Below are 23683 nucleotides of genomic sequence, written 5' to 3' on the forward strand. Positions count from 1 at the left end.
ACCCACAGTTCTTAACTTGTTAGGCACCAAGACGGACCTCCTGTGCCAACAGATTATGCCCTTTCGCACACCCCTACAAAGCTCATTATTACTCCTTCAGTCTCTCACCCCCAACCATCAGTACCCCATATTTACTCTTTTTAACTTCAGTACTGCACAGTCCTAATCACAGACCAAAGTCGTGTGCTGGATTTAACAACCTCCAGCTATTTCAAAAGACATAAAATGAACACATATGTCTTTTGAATATTTTAAGTGTATTTTCTTTGACAGCTATAACTCTTACTAAGTATTCCTTTACAGTGACGATTCTAACCACTTTTTATCTTGTCTTCTCTTTGTGAGCTGTTCAATAAGGAATTTTGGTGAAAGAGTCCCTCAGTTTAATGCTTATGATTGAACCATATCATGGGGATTGTTGGACTTGTTCTTATGGCCCCCATATGCGCTGATAACACCACGTGGCATTGTCCCTTGTTTGCATAGGCACATTAAAATGGGAAATAATGGGCCCGGAGAGATAGCTCAGCGGCATTTGCGTTGCAAGCAGCCAATCCAGGACCAAAGGTGGTTGGGTCGAATCCCGGTGTCCCATATGGTCCCCCATGCCTGCCAGGAGCTATTTCTGAGCAGATAGCCAGGAGTAACCCCTGTGCACCGCTGGGTGTGGCCCAAAAACCAAAAAAACAAACAAACAAACAAACAAACGTATTAGGGCCCGGAGAGATAGCACAGAGGCGTTTGCCTTACAAGCAGCCGATCCAGGTCCAAAGGTGGTTGGTTCGAATCCCGGCGTCCCATATGGTCCCCCGTGCCTGCCAGGAGCTATTTCTGAGCAGAGAGCCAGGAGTAACCCCTGAGCACTGCCGGGTGTGGCCCAAAATCCAAAATAAAATAAAATGGGAAAATACTATACATACAAATTAGTTCTTCTCTAATAGAGATTGGAACACACAAATCTTGTAATGCAATGGGACCTTATACCCTGAACATTGATATAACGACCTGGCACAGGCCTCAGAAGAATGGGCATCCTCCATTCACCCCTGAACCAGGGAAGCTATCTACGAAACATCCAAGGTTTTTTATAACAACACCTGGAAGCAATCCTCTACCAGGGAAGACCCTACCACTGCTCTGACATCGACCTGCTCAAAAGAGACTTCCCTTAACACTAAGAAGACTTGAAAACAACAACAACCTGCTTACAGGACAGGGCTCCCTGCATCGCCCTTTGATTGTGAGGTGAAACGAGAGGACGCTCCACATCCTGACTTCAATGTAGAATATGCAGATTCCAGGATCTTCAATACATCAACATGATACCAACAACAGAGACTGTGTGAAAAATGAAAGTGTGTTGGCACTACAGACAAAGACTTGGATTGAACAAACTAGTTTGCCTGGAGCCTAGAGTTAGTCTTATGCCAGGAAACTTCAGGGGTAGGGTCTTCTTGTATTTAAGCCAAGGCTTTTCCTTTCCATGTCCCTCATATTTTGGTGTGCCTATGCAAACAATAATTGCCACTCTAACACCGTTTTTACTGTGCTCCTTTGACTCTAATCCTTAAGAAAAGCAACCCACTTAAACTTTTGAGGTTAACTTAAACTAATATGCATGTGCATGGAAATGTAAAAAAGTACTTTGCCTTCAATGTTTAAGGAGTTACATAAGTTTTATGGCATTAGATTGCTTTGTGTGCCGCTAAGAAATATTATGTATTACAATCTGGGGACTTGAGGGACAAAGTAATTGTACATGAGTTCTGTCTTATTTTTCTTAATGTTCTTTGGCTGAAAGTTCAAAGTTCAGATATCAGCAAGGGGATTTCTGAGAATTCTGTTTATGGGAGATTGTCCTTCCACTGTAACTTTACCTTGTCCTCTTTCTTTGCATCTTTGTTCTCATAATTAAAAAAAAAAAAAAGAAAGCTGAAGTGGGGGCCAGAGAGGTGGCACTAGAGGTAAGGTGTCTGCCTTCCAAATGCTAGCCAAGGAAGGAACGCGTTTTGATCCCCCGGTGTCCCTTATGGTCCCCCCAAGCCAGGGGCAATTTCTGAGCGCTTATCCAGGAGTAACCCCTGAGCATCAAATGGGTGTGGCCCAAAAAAAAAAAAAAAAGCTGAAGTGGCCATAGTAATATCAGGTGATACAAACTTTATAGACTTAGAAAATTTATAAGGAGGGGGCCAGAGATATAGCATGGAGGTAAGGCATTTGCCTTGCATCCAGAAGGTCAGTGGTTCGAATCCCGGCATCCCATATGGTCCCCTGAGCCTGCCAGGAGCTATTTCTGAGCGTAGAGCCAGGAGTAACCCCTGAGCACTGCCGGTATGACCCAAAAACCAAAATAATAATAATAATAATAATAATAATAATAATAATAATAATAATAATAATAATAATAATAAAGTTATAAGGGACAAAGACAGACATTTAATAATAATCAAGGGATACATACAACAAGAAGAAATCTCACTCCTAAACTTATACACACCCAATGAGGGAACAGTAAAATATTTAATACAATCATTGATAAATCTGAAAAAAGACATCAATAGCAATGCAATAATAGTGGGAGAACTCAACACCACTCTATCACCCCTTGATAGGTCAAGGAGGCTAAAACACAACAAGATATATAAGAGTTCCGAAAGAAGAAATGGAAGAAAGTGGCCTAGTAGATATATATAGGGCACTTCACCCCCAGAAAACTGGATATACATTCTTCTCCATTGTACATGGATCATTCTCCAGGATATACCACATGCTGGCCCATAAAACATACCTCCATAAAATCAAGAAGATAGAATCCATTCAGAATGCACTGAAATTAGAAGTGAACTATAAAGGGACACAGAAGAAAAACTTTTAACACCTGGAAATTAAACAGCTCACGACTGAACAACCAGTGGTTCAGAGATGAAATCAAAGAGAAAATCAAAAGATTCCTGGAAACAAATGTAAATGAAGACTCAAATTATCAGAATTTGTGGGACACAGCAATAGTGGGACTAAGAAGAAAATTTATAGCTTTGAAAGCACAGATCAGGAAGGAAGAAGGGATCTAAATAAATAACTTAATGAGACAGCTTATAAAATTAGAAAATAATCAACAAAATAAACCAAAAATAGGTCGGCAGAAGGAAATAACGAAGCTTAGAGCAGAAATCAATGAAGTGGAAATCCACAAAACAATCAGAAAGATCAACAAAAGGGAAAGTTGTTTCTCTGAAAAAATAAACAAGATTGACAAAACACTAGCAAAATTCACAAAGGGAGAGATAATAAATCACCGGATTAGAAAGAAAAAAATAGAAAACACTACATATTTACATGGTAATCAGAGACTACTTTGAGAAGCTCTATGCCACAAAACATGAAAACTTGGAAAAATAATGGATAAATTCTTGGACTCTTACCATCTTCAAGGTTGAATCAGGAGGATGATGTGACATTTCTAAACAGACCCATCATTATAGAGGAAATTAAAATGATAATCAAAAGTCTTCCCAAAAATAAAAGCCCAGGCCCAGATGGATTCACTAACAAATTCTTCAAACCTTTTAAGTGGAACTACTACCCATCCTCTTCAGCCTCTTCTAGGAAATTGAAGAAACAGAAACACTCCCAAATAATTGTAATGAAACTAACATCACCCTGATAACAAAACCAGACAGCGATGCTGAAAAAGAAAAAAACTACAGACCAATATGGCCAATGAACACATATACAAAGATTCTCAACAAAATCCTGGCAAATAAAATCCAATGCCTCCATTAAAACGGGAAAATACTATACATACAAATAAGTTCTTATCTAATAGAGATGGGAACACACAAATCTTGTAGTGCAATGGGACATTACACCCTGATCACTGACATAATGACCGGGCTCAGGCCTCAGAAGAATGGGCATTCTCCATTACCCCTGATCTAGGGAAACCATCTACAAAACATCCAAGGTTGTCTATAACATCACCTGGAAGCAATCCTCTACCAGGGAAGACCCTACCACTGCTCTGACATCGACCTACTCAAAAGAGACTTCCCTTAACACTGAGAAGACTTAACAACAACAATGACCTGCTTACTGGACAGGGCTTTCTGCATTGCCCTTTAATTGTGAGGTAAAACGAGAGGATGCTTCACACCAGCCTGACTTTAATGTAGGACATTCAGATTCCAGGATCATTAATACAGAAACCTGATGCCAACAATAGAGAACCACGTGAAAAATAAAACTGTACTGGCACTACAGACAATGACTTGGATTGAACAAGTCATGCAGTTAAAATTTAAGTTTAGGTATATATTCGCTGTATCCGACAGAACGTTCCTGTGCTGCAACTGTATGTCCCACAGTGAGCCAATCACAACAAGCAAAGGTTCAAAGGTTATACTGTAATAGACTTCCTCTCTGACTCTGGCCAATCTGAGCAGGCTTTTTACAGTGTAGATTCGGATCCAAAACATTGTCTAATTTGCATGCATAAAAAGCCTTCTTGGATTGGCTGATTTAGAGAGGCGGTCCGAGCAGCCTTGCAGTGATTGGTCCCTTATCATAGGCACCTTTTCTGGCAATTTCCTGGTGGCGTCAGTTAATCTCCCCCACTACATGAACCAAACAACACCCCATCCTCGGACCCTAGCACTGAACCACCAACACGGTTAGCTAGCTGGGTTTTTCCAGAAGTGGCCCCCAGATCTCCTGAGTACTGTTTGGGAGCCCCCAAGAAAGAGATTTGGAAACTCTGGGGCCTGATTTTTTTTGTTTGTTTGTTTGTTTTGTTTAGCAGCATATTGAAACATTTTTCAGGATATACTTGGTGTATAAGAGGACCCCTGGTTGACTTTTTTTTGTTTCAAAAGTCGTCTTATACGCCGGAAAATACGGTATATTATGTCTCTTCCTTTTTTCAAAAAATGGTTTTCTTTTTTGTTATTGAGCTTTGTGAGTGCTTTATAGATCTTGGATATTAACTGTTTATGGAATATGAATAATTTCTCCTATTAAGTAGGATGTTGAGCTGAAAAATTTTGCCATGTATAACTGGTTAATTTGCTGTCATCTTTAAGAGTTATTCTTTCTCTCTTTTTTGGGGGAGGAATTACACATGGTGCTTAGGGCTTATTTCTGGCTATGTGCTTAAGGGTCACTCTAGAGGAGCTTGGGGAACTGGGGATGAAACCCAGGTTGAACTCATGCAAGGCAGGCACCCTCCCGGCTACTACCTCTGTAGTCTTCTAAGGGCTCTCTTTTGAAAATCTAGAGAATAGCTGAAAAATAATGATTTGTGAGTGTTTTAGAAGTAATAATATCGGGGCCGGGCGGTGGCTCTGGAGGTAAGGTACCTGCCTTGCCTGCGCTAGCCTAGGACGGACCTGGTTCGATCCCCCGGTGTCCCATATGGTCCCCCAAGAAGCCAGGAGCAACTTCTGTGCGCATAGCCAGGAGTAACCCCTGAGCGTCACCGGGTGTGGCCCAAAAAAAAAAAAAAAAAAAAAAGAAGTAATAATATCAAAGAAAGTGAATACTCAGCTTTTGTTTTGGACTTGAAAGTTTTCTGAAATAATATATATGTAGTGACTGTACATATTTGACATTTGATAAAATGTCCTGAACATATTTTTTATTTTCAGAAACCCAATTGTACTTATTTTTTTCTTTTATTAATAATGTCTTTATTTAAATACCACGATTCCAAACATGATTGTAGTTGGGTTTCAGTCATAAAAAGAATACCCCCCCTTCACCAGTGCAACCTTCCCATCACCAATGCCCTCATCTCCCACCTCTACTCCCACCTGGATATGAGTCAGGCTTTCTATATCCCTCACTCACTGACATTGTTATGATAGTTCTCAGCATAATTATTTCTCTAACTGTACTTCCCCTCTTTGTGATGAGCTTAATAACTTGAGCCGGTCCTTCTGGCTCTCATCTCTGGGAATTATATCAATGTCTTTTTATTTTTCTTAAAACCCATAGATGAGCGAGACTATTCTGTGTGTCTCTCTCTCCCTGACTTATTTCATTCAGTATAATAGATTCCATGTACATTAATGTATAGGAAAATTTCATGACTTCATCTCTCCTGACAGCTGCATAATATTCCATTGTGTATATGTACCACAGTTTCTTTAGCCATTCGTCTGTTGAAGGGCATCTTGGTTGTTTCCAGAGTCTGGCTATTGTAAACAGCACTGCAATGAATATAGGTGTGAGGAAGGAATTTTTGTATTGCAGTTTTGAGTTCCTAGGTATATTGCTAGGAGTGGTATAGCTGGATCAGATGGGAGCTAAATTTCCAGTTTTGAGGAATCTCCATATAGTTTTGCATAAGGGCTGAACTAGACAGCATTTCCACCAGTAGTGAATGAGAGTTCCTTTCTCTCCACATTCCCACCAGCATTGATGTACTGCCAATGAAACACAGAATGATATGAGGGCAAAAATGAGAAAAATACAAACAGAAATGTCAGAATTTAAAAAATTTTGTCAGCAAAATGAAAAATGCATTTATTGGAAGGTCTCTCCAGCAGAATAGCAGCTGCTATAGACCAAATTAGTGAGTTTGTAGATTAAATACAGACAGCAGAAGATGGGGGGAAAAAAGAGAATGACATACATCAAAAGAGACAATACTGTTGGTAGGGGTGTGGCAAAAAGAAATCTTCATTAACTTTTGGGGGAAGTTCATCTAGTTTATCCTTTATAGAAAACAGTACAAAACTTCTCAAAAAAGAAAGAATAAAGCTTCCATATGACCCAGTGGGTCAACATACTAGAATCTACTCCAGAAACAAAACCATTAATCTGAACTGAATAGCTATATCCATATAACTATGTTTATTGTAGCACTTATTATAATAGCTAAGATATGAAAACAACCCAAATCCCAACAATGGATAAAGAAGTCATGGCATATCTACACAATGGAATACTATATAGTTTTAACATAATGAAATCTCGCAGTTCACTGTAACTTGTATGAAACTGGAGAGTATCATATAAAGTGAGATAACCAGAGGGAAAAAAGGACAAATATCAAGTGATCTCATAATTTGTGGTGTGTGTGTGTGTGTGTGTGTGTGTGTGTGTGTGTATATATATATACAGAGAGAGAGAGAGAGAGAGAGAGAGAGAGAGAGAGAGAGAGAGAGAGAGAGAGAGAGAGAGAGAGAGAGAGAGAAGAAAAAATGATGTGTGGAGAATGATTTGGCCTTGGATTACAAATACACTATTAGGCAGAGGGAGGATATAATGTGGGGGGGAAAGCAGAGAAGTAACCTAAGGACACTGGAAGATGGTGATAGATTTAGGTGATGAGATGTGATGACTGTACAGGATGACTATAAACTAAACACTTAGTTTTAAAAAACTATTGCAAATATGTTGCCTTAACTATAGAGAGAAAGTAAAATTTTAATGTTGAAGCACATATGCTAAGGTTACAAAGATACAAATATATAAAAATGTTTTCCTGAAGGCCACAGCAATATCACAGGCAGGTAGGGCATTTGCCTTGCATGTGACCAACCCAGGTTTAATCTCTGACATCCCTTATGGTTTCCCAAGCCTGCCAAGAGTAATTTCTGAGCACAGAGCCAGGAATAACCCTTGAACATAGCCATGTGTGGCCCAAAAACAAAAACAAAAAATTTTCCTGAGCCACCTATTTCCACAAGTCAGACATACAAGACCCATGCCAATACTATATCTCTTTATTTGGGGGCTGAAGGAGAGAAATAATGAGTTCCAATCATCTCTTCCAAATCATTATGACTCAGAGACACTCTTGAAAACAATATTACTACTATCACATGGAAAATACAATCTTCTACACCACCCCTTTTGCTTTCCCACCTTCCAATTTTCCTTGCCAATTAAAAAAAAAATTTGTGTGTGTGTGTGTGTGTATTTTTGGGGTCACACCTGGCGGCACTCTGGGGTTACTCCTGGCTCTGTGCTCAGAAGTCGCTCCTGGCAGGCACAGGGGACCATTTGGGATGCCAGGATTCAAACCACCATCTGTTCGAATCAGCTGTGTGTAAGGCAAACGCCCTACCACCATGCTATCTCTCCAGCCCCTAAAAAATTATTTTTTATTTTCATGTTCTTTTTTTTTTTTTGGTTTTTGGGCCACACCCGGCACTGCTCAGGGGTTACTCCTGGCTGTCTGCTCAGAAATAGCTCCTGGCAGGCACGGGGGACCATATGGGACACCGGGATTCGAACCAACCACCTTTGGTCCTGGAGCGGCTGCTTGCAAGGCAAACGCAGCTGTGCTATCTCTCCGGGCCCTATTTTCATGTTCTTATAGCTTCATTTTCTTAAGACTTGTATATGAGCAGAAAAGTATTTTTATACATTACCTCAAGTACTGGTCCAGCTCCAAGAATGATTTGTTCTACTCCACTGGCAAATCCTTTCTGACTGAGAGCAGTAAGGTGGTGAATAAGAAAATTTGTGCTTTGAGTCTTCCCAGAACCACTCTCTCCAGAAATCACAATGCACTGATTCTTTTTGCGCTGAAGCATTGCATGATAAGCAACATCAGCCACAGCATAAATGTGAGGCTCAAGTTTTCCCAATTGGTGATTATCATACATTTTGACATATTTGGGATTATAAATAGGAAGAAACTTGAATGGGTTAATAACTATAAGAATACTGCCAACATAGGTATAAATTTTTTCATGCTTAAAGCGATTTCGTAGATTTTCTAAGAGAGTTTTTTCATTTAAATCAGGCAAACTGCATAAGTCATCAAAGTCTTTCTGTTGAGGCTGAGGAAGAAAACCCCGTTCCATCATTCTACGTCGTTCTTCTGTTACCCGTAACCATGACTGAAGACTGCCATAATGAATTGAACCATCAACATTTTTTTCTCTCAAAAGAAAGCGGTAGTCCTCCCCACTGAGACGATTTTCCAAAGCCATTCGGGGCCAGAGCATCATTCTCTGAACTGGACAGTCTGTTGGATTGAGGATCCATTCTTCTCCACCAAATTCCTTTACCTCCGCTAGAACGTAACATTTTGTTTTGTCAAGATGAAGTCTGTTAATAAGAGAGTCAATCACCTCAGCAGCTGTGGAGTTTTTTCTGGCAGGAATGGGACAGTAGATTGTGCCTTCTGAAATTGTCCCAGGATATATATGTAATGTATGTTCGTTATCCTCAAAGCGTCTTCTTCCTCCATCATGTATATTCATGTTGGATCCTGTCCCATCAGCACAGAGAGTACGTGTTCAAGATTATGCAAACCATTTTCACAACTGTAATATAAGAAATGTGAAACATTTAGAAATTGTACTAGATCATCACAGCTTTCTGATGTTCAGAAAGAAAGGCTAAACAATCACATTAACTATATTTTTTTAGGATAAAATAGTCCTTTCTCAGCATAATAATTTTAAAAACAATCACAATGAGAAACAGGAGCTATTATAATACAGTAGATAGGGCACTTGCCCTACACATGACTGAGCAGAGTTTGATCCCAGCATAACATACGACCCAAGAGTGATTCCTGAACTAAGAACAAAGCCAGGAAAGACCTGTGAGCATTGTGAGATGTGACATCGGAAAAAAAATAATAAATTATTAAAAATGGGGCCAGAGCAATAGCACAGTGTTAGGGCGTTTGCTCTGCAAGAGGCTGACTCGGGATGGACCAGGGTTCAATCCCTGACATACCATATAGTCCCCAACCCTGCCAGGAACAATTTCTGAGCACAAACCAAGAGTATGGGGCCGGAAAGATAGCATAGAGGTAGGACGTTTGCCTTGCATGCAGGATGGTGGTTTGAATCCTGGCATCTCATAAAGTCCCCTGAGCCTGTTAGGAGCGATTTCTGAGCATGTAGCCAGGAGTAACCTCTGAGTGCTGCCAGGTGTGACCCAAAAACAAAACAAAACAAAAATAAGGAGTATGATAACCCTTGAGCATTGCTGGGTGTGACCCAAAAAGCAAAACAAAACAAAACAAAAATTAACAATTAAATAATAAAAAAAATCAATGATATCAACTAATATTACATTTTATAATATTCTCCAAATATGGTTACTGTCTAAAACAGCAAATTTGCCAAAACCCTTTTCAATGTATTGTTTTAATTTGAAATCCAAATCATACAAAGAAAAATCATTTTGTAAATGTCAAGAATAATCCTTTTACTCTCAAATGTCTCTAAGGATTCTGGGATTAGAATAAAATCCTATACTTAAAAACGTGACTTATAGAGTGAACTAGGACAGAACACAGTATAAATCTAATCATCGTATTATATACTTATATACTTATAAGATGAAGAAAGAGTGAGGAGAAACATACAAGTAATGAAAAAATGTGCTAAATTCAAAATAAAAAGGTAATAAGAGATCAGAATTAAACTAGAAGACAAAAAAAGAACAAGGAAGCAGACCTGTTTATGAAATAGATATGTTTTCAGGAATGTCAGTGTTCTAACTAATTCTCAGGAGGTGGAGAACATATTGAGGACTGATAACAAAAGACACCATCCATCCTGACACATTTTCCCATTCTGAGGAAAACCTACATCTCTAGCAACTATACTGGCAGGGTTCAGCAAAGCATGTGTCATGCCAGGGATCAAACTAAAATGTCTACATGTAAGTTTTAGAAGTCGTATACAATACAACTAGATAGAAAAGTAAAAGGGCTTGGCTTCCTAAGAAGGTAGTGGCATGGGCCCCAGGGATTTACATGCAAAACAACAGTTTCTCCAGTGACTGTTAGTAGTGGGACCCAACCTGCCTAAACAAACATATGGCCCCTCTCACAGATCAGAGGGACACCTAGAGGCATGGCATACCCAGGAGGCAGCAGATAACGTGACACAAGATAATCACCTGCCTTCAAAAAGCTCCCCCAGAAACCTCTTTGGCAGTGAGGAATGCTCTGACAATGACATAGGAAAGAAGTTCCTCTAGAATACAAAAGGAACCATGGAAAGCAGTACAAAACCCCACCAGGAGTAGCAGGTAAAGATTATCATTCTGTAGTCCCAAGTCAGTACTAGCCCCCTATATAATCTCTCTGAAAATGCCAAGTGAAAATGTTTAGGAAGTTCAACAAGCTCAAAGAAACAATGGAACATACTGCCAATAAAACATACAAACACACACACACACACACACAAAAATCTAAAAGCAAAAATAAGAAAAATACAAATAGAAATGACAGAACAAAGGCCAGAGCAATAGCACAGCAGTAGAGCGCTTGCCTTGTTGACCTCAATTTGATCCCTGGCATCCCATATGGTTCCCCATGCCAGGAGCAATTTCTGAGCCCATACCGGGTGTGGACCAAAAAAAAATAAATAAGGAAAAAGAAAGGGAGGGGGGGGGGAGGGGAAGGAAGGAAGGAAGGAAGGAAGGAAGGAAGGAAGGAAGGAAGGAAGGAAGGAAGGAAGGAAGGAAGGAAGGAAGGAAGGAAGGAAGGAAGGAAGGAAGGAAGGAAGGAAGGAAGGAAGGAAGGAAGGAAGAGAAAAAGAATCACTGGTATCCTATAGGGCCAGAAAGACAACCTCTATGAAAGAACAATAGTCAAACACATCATTGCTGGTAAGTTTCCAGAATGAAGAGTACATGGACCCAAATTCTGGAGGCCAAAAGTGTACCAGTTAAACAGACCCAAATAAAAACACAATATACATCCTAATCACAATAAAAAAAAAAATATATATATATATATATATATATATATATATATATATATATATATATATATATATATATATATATAGAATACTGAAGCAAGATTTTTTTTCCGGTGGTTTTTGGGTCACACCCAGCAGTGCTCAGGGGTTACTCCTGGCTCCATGCTCAGAAATTGCTCTTGGCAGTCGGGATTCAAACCGATGACCTTCTGCATGAAAGGCAAACGCCTTACCTCCATGCTATCTTCTGGCCCCTGAAGCAAGATTTTTTAAGGAAATTCCATACAAAGGAGCATCCTTAAGATTTATGAAAGGGGGCCCGGAGAGATAGCACAGCGGGGTTTGCCTTGCAAGCAGCCGATCCAGGACCAAAGGTGGTTGGTTCAAATCCCGGTGTCCCATATGGTCCCCCGTGCCTGCCAGGAGCTATTTCTGAGCAGACAGCCAGAAGTGACCCCTGAGCACTGCCGGGTGTGGCCCAAAAACCAAAAAAAAAAAAGATTTATGAAAGGAAACCATTCAAGCCCAAAAAGATAGTAAGATATAGTGAAAAAAATAAATGTCTCACCAAGAAAACTCAGACTCTCATTCAGATTTGAAAGAATACAAAACTTCACAGATAACAGTTCAAGAATTTTGAAACCACTTTTATAAGAACCAAAGGGGCTACTTTAAAACAAGAAAAATCATACAAACACACACTTCAAGAGTAACATGACACAAAACTCCATGACAATAATCTCTCTCAATGTCAATGGACTAAACACACCAATTAAGAGAAATATAGAGTATATAGAGAGAATGGCAGGATGAATTAGAAAATTTAACCTAAAATTCTGTTGCCTACAAGAAATACAACTGAATAGTAAGTGCAAACACAGTGTCAAAGGTTAAAAGACAATTCTGCAGATAAACAATGCCCTCCAAAAGGCCATATTAATACCAGACTGTAATCCTACCCCTATTCTTTGTGTAACCTTACCTACAAGAAAGACCCTCCCATTTCTGGGAGGGGTCTTGGGAGGTTATAAAAGGTTTTGCCTGAGGGGCAAAAGGGGATTTTGCCTGGATGGACAAGTAGCAGGAGAAAAGATGGCGGAAAGAAGCTAGACGCAGGGCAAGTTAACAAGACCATGCTTAAATGGGTTTAAGATTAGGCCACACATGTTGGCCAGGGCAAATAAAAATGTTATCTCTCTGAAAGCCTGACTACATGTGAGTTTTGTACCTGCTACAATCACCTGAACTGACAGACCTGCCGGCTAATGGAGAATGTGAAGCCACGTGGTCCTAAGCTGGAGAAGAAAGGCCTCCATACCATTTACCTCCATCCAGCTCCATCCTAAGGGCCTTCTTTATTTTTTAAACAACACCAGACCATTTAAAATAGTGTTAAATTTAAAAAACAGTATGAGACAGAGAAGATCATTTCTTTTGTTTGTTTACTTGCTTGCTTATTTGTTTCTAAGCCACACACAGAAGCTCTCAGAGGCAACTCCTAATTTTGTGCTCATAAATCTCTCCTTGCAGGCTCAGGATACCATATGGGATACCAAGGATCAAACACGGTTGACTGTGTTGCAAGGCAAATGCCCTACCTCCTATGCTATCGCTCTGGCCCCAGAAGATTATTTCTTAGTAATCAGAAAACATGTTAAACAGGAAGAACTCATACTCCTAAATATATATGTACCAAATGAGGGACCAGAAAAATGCTCAAAACAATTGCTAATAGACTTGAAGACATTGACAGAAACACAAGAGTAGTTAGACTTCGCAACTCTATGTCACCTCTTGATAAATCAACTAGATTAAAGCTCAGTAAAAATTACTAAAGGAAAAAAAAAAGCGAGTGGGTCTTAGTAAATATATATTGCATTTTTCAAGCCCAAAAAGCCAAATACACATTCTTCTCCAGTGCACATGATACATTCTCCACAATATAATACATCTGGAACATAGGACATACTTCCACAAAGTCAAGAGGATATAAATCAAACCAACTATCTTCTTAGACCATGAAGTATTGAAAATACAATTAATCAAACATAAATGGAGAAACAACTCAACAGAAAACTAAACAGCTCATTACTGAGTAACCAGTGAGTCAGAGAGGAAATCAAAAGATTCCTGGCAACAGGAAATGAGAATGAATATATGAGTGACCAGAACTTGTCAGACACAGCAAAAGAAAAAATTCTTTTGGTTTTTTGGGCTACACTTGGTGGCGCTCAGAAATCGCTCCTGGCAGGCTTGGGGGACAATATGGGATGCCGGGAATTGAACACAGGTCCGTCCTCAGTCAGCCAGTCAGCCGCATGTAAGACAAACGCCCTACCGCTGTGCTCCGGACCAGCAAAGAAATTTTAAAAGGAAAGAAAGAAAAGTTCATAGCTATGCAAACATTTATCATGAAGGAAGAAAGGGCCCACATAAATAAACTGGACAACTTAAGAAACTAGAAAATGACTAACAAAGGAGCACAAAGCAGGCAAGAGAAAGAAGATAATAAAACTTTGAGCAGAAATCAATGAATTGAAACCCCCACCAAAATATATTCAAAAGATTAATGAAACCATAAAAGCTGGTCCTTTGAATAAATACACTAGATAAATCTCCAGCAAGAAATTACAAAGAGAACACTAAAAAACTGAATCAGAAACTAATGGGGAAACAAATAGGGGATATCACAATAGAAACCACAGAAATTCAAATATCATCAGAGATTACTGTGAGAACCATTATGCCAAAGAAAAGAGAACCTAAAAGAAACAGATTCTTTAACTCCTATAGCCTCCAAAGGTTGAAGCAAGAAGATAGGGTATACCTGAACAAACCTATCACTTACAGAGAAATTGAAATGGTAAGCCAAAAACAAAAGCCCTGGTCTAGCTAAATTTACTAGTGAGTTCTTTTGAACCTACTTAAAAAAACCTACTGCCAATCCTTTTCAGGCTCTTCTGAGAAATTGAAGAAATACAAGCATTCCCAAACAATATCTATGACGCAAACATCACCCTGATACCAAAAGCAGAGATGAGAGAGAGAGAGAGAGAGAGAGAGAGAGAGAGAGAGAGAGAGAGAGAGAGAGAGAGAGAGAGAGAGAGAGAGAGAGAGAGTTGTTGCAGGTCAATATATCTGATACACAAAAATGTGAAGATCATTAACAAACTAGTAGCAAGTGAAATCCAACAATGCATCAAACAGATCATATACCATGAGCAAGTAAGACTCATCCCAGAGATGCAAATGGTTTAACAAAGTCAAATCAACATATCACCTTGATACCAAAAGCAGACACCAGAGAGGGGGTGGAGGGAGGGACAAGAGAGGGACAGAGAGAGACAGAGTGATACAGAGGGACAGAGAGGGAGAGGGGAGTGGCAGAACAATATATTTGATAAATAAAAATGCAAAGATCATCAACAAAATAGTAGCAATTAAAATCTATCAATGCATCAAAAAGACCATACACCATGACCAAGTAAGGTTCATTCTAGAGATGCAGAAGGCTTAACATATGCAAATCAACATAATACACCATATCTAAAGAAAAAAAAAAAGCAAGTGATCATATAAACAGACACAGTGAAAATATTTGATAACATCTCTCATCCATTCATGATAAAAACTCTTAACAAGATGGGAATTGAAAGAATTTTCCCCCATATTGTCAAAACCATTTACCATAAGCCCTCAGCAAACTACAGGGGGAAACTAAAAGCCTTTCCTCTAAGATCTGGCACAAGACAAAGTTGCCCACTCTCACTACTTCTATTCAGTATAGTACTAGCAGTATTTGTCATAACAATCAAGAAAAAAAAAAAAAAAAGATAGCAAGCACATACAGATAGAAAAGGAAGAAGTCAGGCCATCACTAGTTTTAGTTCACATGATAATATATTTAGGAAATCCAGCATCCCATATGGTCCCCCAAGCTGCCAGGAATGATTTCTGAATGGAGAGCCAGGAGTAATTTCTTAACTCAGAGCTAAGAGTAAACCCTGAGCACTGCTAGGTATAGCCTCCCCTCCCCACCCCCAAAAAATGGGGAAATGAACAGAAATTTCCTGCGGGGAAAAAAAAAATACAGATGGCCAAAGGGAACATGAAAATATGCTCATCTCACCAAACATTAGTGAAATGCAAAATAATTGTTTTACCTCGTGCCTGCAAAGCAGGATATTTTTTTTAAATAACTTAGCTATCCTTGGACCCTGAGAGTGGTTTTAACTTGGCAGGCTACTGCCAATGAAAATGACAAGAAAGGAAAAAAATGATAAGAAAGGATTTTGGGGGGCGGAGAGATGGCATAGCGGTGGGACGTTTGCCTTGCATGCGACCAACCCAGGAGGAACCTGGTTTGATTCCTGGCACCCTTATGGTCGGTACACAGCCTGCCAGGGGTGATTTCTAAGTGCAGAGCCAGGAGTGGCCCCTGAGCACCGCTGGGTGTGGCCCAACAATCAATCAATAAATAAAATTTTAAAAAAGTTTATGAAAGAAAGGAGTTTTTATTAACCATGGAAAAAATAATGGGACATATTTTTGCCCCTGTAAATAGGAATGGACAATATGAACATAGGAATACATTTTTTTTTTTTTTTGGTTTTTTTTGGCCACACCCGTTTGATGCTCAGGGATTACTCCTGGCTAAGCACTCAGAAATTGCCCCTGGCTTGGGAGGACCATTTGGGACACCTGGGGATAGAACCCTAGTCCTTCCTTGGCTAGCACTTGCAAGGCAGACACCTTACCTCTAGCACCACCTCACCGGCCCCAGGAATACATTTTTTAATTTTAACTGAAAAAGCATTTAAGAAACACAACACAGAAAAGGCATTAGCAATCCTATGTTCATTACAGTACTATTCACAATCGCCAAAATCTGTAAACAACCCAAGTGCTCAAAAATAGATGAGTGGGGCCACAGAAATAGCACAGTGGCATTTGCCTTGCAAGCAGCCAACCTAGGACCTAAGGTTGTTGGTTCAAATCCATACCTGCCAGGAGCTATTTCTGCGCAGATAGCGAGGAGGAACCACTGAGTGCTGCTGGGTGTGGGCCCCAAAAAAAAAAAAAAACTAGATGAGTGGATAAATAAATGATGATAAATCTACACAATAGAATATTATGCAGTCGTTAGAAAAAATAAAGCCAAGAATATTGCTTATATATGGAGAGACATGGAGAGTTGCACACTGAGTGAATTGAGTCAAAAGGAGAGGGACACAACAGAATGACTGCACCCATTTGTGGGATGATTTAGAAAAACACAGTATGACAATAAAAAAAAAAAAAAAAAACAATAGGAATGAGGACCCAAAAAAAACTGGTGTAAAGGTTCCATGGTGGGAAGCTTGCCACAAAGGAGGTATGGGAAGAAAGCAGTTAGGAAAGAAAAGAAACCACTAAGAGTCCTATTTGGAAATAAATAAGAACTGGGTGCTAAAGGGAGGTATGATATCCTTTCAGTAATAGTACTGCAAACCATGGTACCTAAAAGGAAAAGGGGTGGAGAGGATGGAAAAAGAGAGAAGAAATGTGTCTGGCATAGACGCAGGCAGGGGTGGGGGGAACTGGAGAGAAACTGGGGGCATTAGTGATGGATGTAAAATGTACACTGGTGAAAAATGGATATTGGAAAATTGAAAAAAACAACAAACTCAACCTTTAACAACTTTTATTTGAGGGGAGCACAACTGGTGACGCTCAGGGGTCACTCCTGGCTATGTACTCAGAAATCACTCCTGGCTCTGGGGACCATATGGGACACTGGGGATCGAACCAGGTCCATCCTAGATCAGCTGTGTGCAAGGCAAGCGCCCTACTGCTGCATTATCACTCTGGACCCCATTAACAACTTTTTGTTTTGTTGTTTTTTGTTTTTGGGTCACACCGGCGGTGCTCAGGGGTTACTCCTGGCTGTCTGCTCAGAAATTGCTCCTGGCAGGCACGGGGGACCATATGGGACATCGGGATTTGAACCAATCACCTTTGGTCCTGGATCGGCTGCTTGCTAAGCAAACGCCGCTGTGCTATCTCTCCGGGCCCCCCATTAACAACTTTTTAACTCTAAATCTCACAGTGATTCAATTAAACAAACCAAAATAAAAGTTCCACCTCTAGATTGTTTTAAAAAACTGACAAAATTAAACAATCAAGCAGCATCACTTGCCCTTCAATGCTAGCTTTTAATAAAGACATTTCATTCTTTAAAGATATCTATTACCTAAATTCCGTAAGTGTATCTACTACATATCTTCTCGAAACCCACATATCACACCTCTAACAAGGATGAATTTAACTTTTCGTTATTCTTTAAATAATTTTTTATTAAAAATGTATTCCTATATTCATATTGTCCATTCCTATTTACAGGGGCAAAAATATGTCCCATTATTCTTTCCATAGTTAATAAAAACTCCTTTATTTTTTGCAGGTATAGGTAAAACAATTATTTTATGCCACAAACTCTAATCACTCTATAATCTAGACAACTCAGTTATTTGGCTTCCCCTGAAGTAACAAAGTATGGTGTCGACATACCACAACCAAGTATGTTGACCCCAAACAAACACAACTGAAGTGTGTGACCTTAGGTAAGTACAATTACCAGCAAATATGTCTGGGTACATTAATAGTTGGGGAGATTTTCATCCCATTCTCATCATTGCATAGTTGTACCCAATGGAAAATCAGTAAAGAAACAAAAGCCCTAAAAAAGGGGGGGGGCAGAGAGATAGCAGAGCGGTGTTTGCCTTGCAAGCAGCTGATCCAGGACCAAAGGTGGTTGGTTCAAATCCCGGTGTCCCATATGGTCCCCCGTGCCTGCCAGGAGCTATTTCTGAGCAGACAGCCAGGAGTAACCCCTGAGCACCACCAGGTGTGGCCCAAAAACCAAAAAAAAAAAAAGTTGGAGGAGCCAGAGTAATAGAACAGCAGGTGTAGGAAGTTTGAACCCAGATTTGATCCCTGAGTCCATTATGGTCCCCCAAGACCACCAGAAGTGATTCCTGAGCATGGAGCCAAGAGTAGCCCCTAAGCGTGCTGGGTGTGGCCAAAAAAGAAAGTAAAAGAAAAGTTGGAAAAACTGAGATTAACTGATATAAATAGAATCTTCCACCCTCAAAATGCTGAATACACAGAATTCTCTACTGCACATGAACCATTTTCCAGGGTAGACCATATGCTGAGCACAATTCAAGTATGCATAAAGTTTCAAAATTAGAGATCATATCAAGAAACATCTCAGACCACCAAATCAGAAAGGTTGAAAACAGTGAGAGAAAACTCAAACATTTGGAAACTGGGTAACACACTACTAAATAACCACTGTATTAAAAAGGGTATCAAAAAAAAAAAAAACTTTTCTGCCTAAGCTAAGAAGACGCCATCAAACATAATTTTCAGGGCCCAAACCCAGTAAGGGGCTCACCCAATAAGTTGGGTGCTGATCCCTGCCGTGTGATTGGGCATAGAAGAGCCATTATAAAAGACTGCTGCCTTGCTCCCTGCTGTCTGCTTTTCTGCCCAAGAGAGTCAAGAAGACGCCATCAAACATGTGAACAGATGAAAATATAAGTCTTTGATAAACTCAACAGAAACAGAGTCTCTGGAGTCCCAGAGACTGAGGTAAAGAATATTAAGAAGAGGAGTTAGAGAAAGTGTAAAAGAAGGGGGGAGAATAAGAAAAGAAAGAAGCGAAAGAAAAAAGCAGAGGAGGAAGAAGAGAAAGGAGGGAGAAGTGGAAGAGGAAGAAAAAGAAGAGGAAGAGAAAGAGTAAGAAGGAAAAGAAGACAAGAAAAGAGGAAGAAGGGGAAGAAGATAATAAAGAGAAGAAAAAGAAGAGGAAGTAGAAGAGGAGGAGGAAGAAGAGAAAGAAGAGTAAGAGAAAGAAAAAAGAAGAGACTGAAAAAATGGACTGAAGATTTATTTTTAATTTCTTTTCTTATATTAGTGTCTTTGTTTAAGCACCATGATTATAAATATGTTTGTAGTTGGGTTTCAGTTAAAAAATTTAAAAATAAATAAGGGAGAAAAAAAGAAAAGTATTTTTTGAAATGAACAAGAATGAAGATACAGACTATCAAAACCTATGGGAAATTGCAAAAGTAGTACTAAAAGGGAAGTTCAAATAAATAAAGACCCACACCAAGGAGTTTTATAATCAAAACAATAGATTTTGATTACATATAAAATCTTAAGTCTATAAAGATGAGTGAAACTGCTGGCCAAGTGCTATGTGACAAAAGTGCAAATAAGCTAATAATATTCATTATCAAGCTTTATATCAAGAAAAAATCAAATTGGGTACTGAAATAAAAAATAATAGTCATTGGGCTAGGAGATAATATATCAGACAAACCCTAGTTCAATTCTATGCACATGGTTTCTTAAGCATTACCTGGTGTGATCCTAGAGGTACCTGAGCTCTATGTAAGTGTCATATCTGGTACCCAGGTCCAGAGCTGCACTGCATCCTCAAACTCTAGCATTGAACCAATAACTCGAGTTGGCCTAGTATTGTCAGGAATTCCCTAAGTACAACTTGGAAGGCTCCCCGGAAACAAAAGTACACAAAAGACAAAAAGAGCTAGAGTGAGTTCTTTGTTGTGTTGTGAGTTCTTTGTTGTGTTGTAACCCCAAATCCTTCCAGAGTATCAGTGGTTTTCTGAACAACACTGGGGGTACCAATTCCCAAGTAACTTCTAAGCAGGTGTGTTCAAAAAACAAAAATTAAAATAAAAAGGTGATGGGATCAAGGTGATATCTCAGGGTTAAGGGGCATATATTCCTTGTATGCCTAAGATCTGAAAGTTAGATACCCTATATCACATGCCCTACAACAAGCACTTTTGGGACCAAGTAGCTAACATTAAATTATCTGGTTCAACTGGCAAGAATTACCAAGGTTATTACCAGGTTATCTTAGCACTGTTTGTATAGTCAAAAAACTAAAGTTTTTTTTTTTTTTTAAAGAAAAAAGTAATGGTAGGGGCCAGAAAGATAGCATGAAGGTAGAGCGTTTTTTTTTTTACCTTGCGTGCAGAAGGATGGTGGTTTGAATCCCAGCATCCCATATGGTCCCCCAAACCTGCTAGGAGCGATTTCTGAGCATAGAGCCAGGAGTAAGCCCTGAGCGCTGCAGGGTGTGACCCAAAAAAACAAACAAAACGGGACCAGTGAGGTGGCGCTAGAGGTAAGGTGTCTGCCTTGCAAGCGCTAGCCAAGGAAGGACCGTGGTTCGATCCCCCAGCGTCCCATATGGTCCCCCCAAGTCAGGGGCAATTTCTGAGTGCTCAGCCAGGAGTAACCCCTGAGCATCAAACAGGTGTGGCCCCAAAAAAACAAAAAAATAAAAAAGGTGATGGGAAAAGTTATAAAATGAGAAATTCTAGAAATAGGTACATAGGTTTAGTCTGCCTAGTAAATTTATACCTTTTTTTACTAAGAGTATCATGTTTTCCTTTGAATACTATTTCTCCCTTGTCATTTGACATAATTTGACTGGAGAGATCTTGGGGAATTATTAGTTGTTCCTCAGATTCAATCAATGTATTTATTCCATTTCCTGCTAGCCACAGTGGCTACTACTCAATGAGATTTTTTTTCCTGGAACTTTGTTACAGCAACTTCCAGGGGAAAAAAAGTTTTAAGAAGGGCTAAGCTAGCAAGAAAACTGAACTTGTTGGCAATGCCCTTTCCTGAGTGCATTAAAAGCAACATCTCTGGGGCCCAGAGCAATAGTATAGAAGGTAGGGTGCTTGCCCTGTACACAACTAACCCAGCATCCTATACAGTCCCCTGTGCCCCATCAGGAGTGATCCCTTAGCACAGAACCAGAAGCCTTAAGCAGTGCCAAGTCTAGCCCAAAAATAATAATATAAAGCAACATCTCTGCAGCAAAAAAGATAAACACACAGTGTCTCACACAATCACTCAGCAAAGCCTTATGTTGCTTGACCTCCTGAAGTCAACTGTGCCTTAAATAAACTCAACCACATTGAATTTCCTTTTATGTATGTCAATGTCCCCTTAATTCCCTAAGACTGAGCTATTCCCATTGTTTACAACCAAAAGAACCCTCTATAACAGGTAGCTCTTCAGTAAATACTCTAAAAATATTTGTTATCCAAATTTTAAATAACTTATACTCTGAAGTTAGGAACCAAATAAATCTTAATAAATTTTGGATATTTCATTCATTAACATGCTAGTTATTGTACAGATTTGGTAAATCAAACAAATACCCTACATTGCCTAATATTTATACCAAATTCACTATACAAATTATGAATTTAACAGATTAAAGTATGCCTGTAATGTTAGTCATGAATACAAAAAAAATGTACACAATATGTCAAGTTTTTAAATATAAAATAGTATATAAATGTATACATATGTAAAAAAGTAAATTAAAATCTTAAGACTCTTGGAGAAGCTTCAATACTTAATATTTTTCACCAAAATATCTGATTACAGAATTTTATCTCATAGCACAAATGAGGCTGCGTTTGAGATAAGGCAAAAATCAGTACTTTACGAATCAGAAAAAAGGGTTAGAGAATAAAATATGAACATTTACTTTATTATGTTATTTCAAATCAACAAGGAAAAAGATTATTCAATAGTAATGTAGGAATGAATGACTGAAATCACAAATAGGAACAAGTGCAATGATAGACCAGATAGGGAACTTGCCTTACACGTGGCCAATCTGGGTTTGGTTCCCAGCATCCCAAGTACACCAGAACTGATACCTAAGCATAGAACAAAGAGTAAGCCCTGAGTATCACTGAGTGTGGCCCAAAACAAAACAAAAACAAATGCATGACCTTGTGGTGACTCAATTAAAAAAAAAAAGAACAAAGCACATTATTGGCACTTACATAGCAATCAGACATTGCTGTGCTTCTTATAAGGAAAGTTGTTTAATATTCTTTGTATTCCCTATTCCTAAGCAGTTACTTCAAAAGCTTAAGCATTTGAATGAAGGAAACAACATGGTAAGACAGTCGCTGTGGTCAGAAGGGTGTGGTTCTGAATAGGCCAGCTTATGATGTTATTCACTGGACTGAGTTAGAAGGAACTAATTATAGAGTGAAAATGTGGTGAAAGAAGAACACAGAGAAGACAGAGTTGCCTTAAATAAGTTCAGTTTGAAAGACTTTAAAAAACTAAAACTCTTAAAAGTCGTTTTGTGTCAGTGTGCTAATAAAATTTAATTTTCAAAAAAAAATGTATTTTGTCGCTTTTATTTAGTTTGGGTTTAAGCACCCAAAAAAGTAGCCCTGAAAGGAGGGATGAAAGTGGAACTATTTCCAGCTAGATGTCCTAGAGGTGACTGGGGGGATTATGTGGTGATGTGAGACTTCAGTATAAAAGGGCTCCAGACCTTTTAGTCCTCTCCCAGACTTTGACATTTTTTTTTATCAAATTCTCAAAACATTTTGTTGTTGTTTTGTTTTGTTTTTGCATCACACCCATCGGTGCTCAGAAATCACTCCTGACCAGGCTTGGGGGATCCTCTGAGATTCCGGGGATCAAACCCAGGTCAGCCGCATGCAAGGCAAACCCTACCCTCTGTGCTATTGCTCTAGTCTCCTCTCAAAACATTTTTAATTCTTTCTTACTATACGTGATTTATCATACACTTCTACTGATACAAGTTAAGTAGGATAACAGATTATTATTCAGTAACAAGAGTAAAAGAACATATTTAGGCTAATGTATGTCTAAAGAACTAAAACCTAACATCTAATTTTGATTCTGAAAAAGTAAATCAAAGAGATAACCAAATCAAAAAAAAAAAAAAACACCTCACCAGTGCATATTAAAAAGGAAAATTTGAGAAAGGTTTTCATTTTTGTTCAGCAATAAACCTTATGGAAGAGAATTTTTAATAACTAGTGAAGTGGTTTTTAAATATTAATTTGAAAAAGGCCACACCCAGCAGTGCTCAGGACTTAATCCTGGCACTCAGACTACTATCT

At 39.1% G+C, this 23683-nt stretch overlaps 1 protein-coding gene across 1 annotated transcript in view; it reads right to left on the reverse strand.

The window, feature by feature from the left end:
* Positions 1-23683, reverse strand: part of MYO9A (myosin IXA) — a 246893-nt gene that overhangs the window by 185823 nt on the left and 37387 nt on the right. The window contains exon 2 of the mRNA XM_049777567.1: positions 8379-9281. Coding sequence (XP_049633524.1) covers positions 8379-9218 — 840 coding nt within the window. The 5' untranslated portion in view covers positions 9219-9281. The remainder of the gene's footprint in view (positions 1-8378; positions 9282-23683) is intronic.

This window comes from Suncus etruscus, chromosome 1 (assembly GCF_024139225.1).
Source record: "Suncus etruscus isolate mSunEtr1 chromosome 1, mSunEtr1.pri.cur, whole genome shotgun sequence".
NCBI classification, from domain to species: Eukaryota; Metazoa; Chordata; class Mammalia; order Eulipotyphla; family Soricidae; genus Suncus; species Suncus etruscus.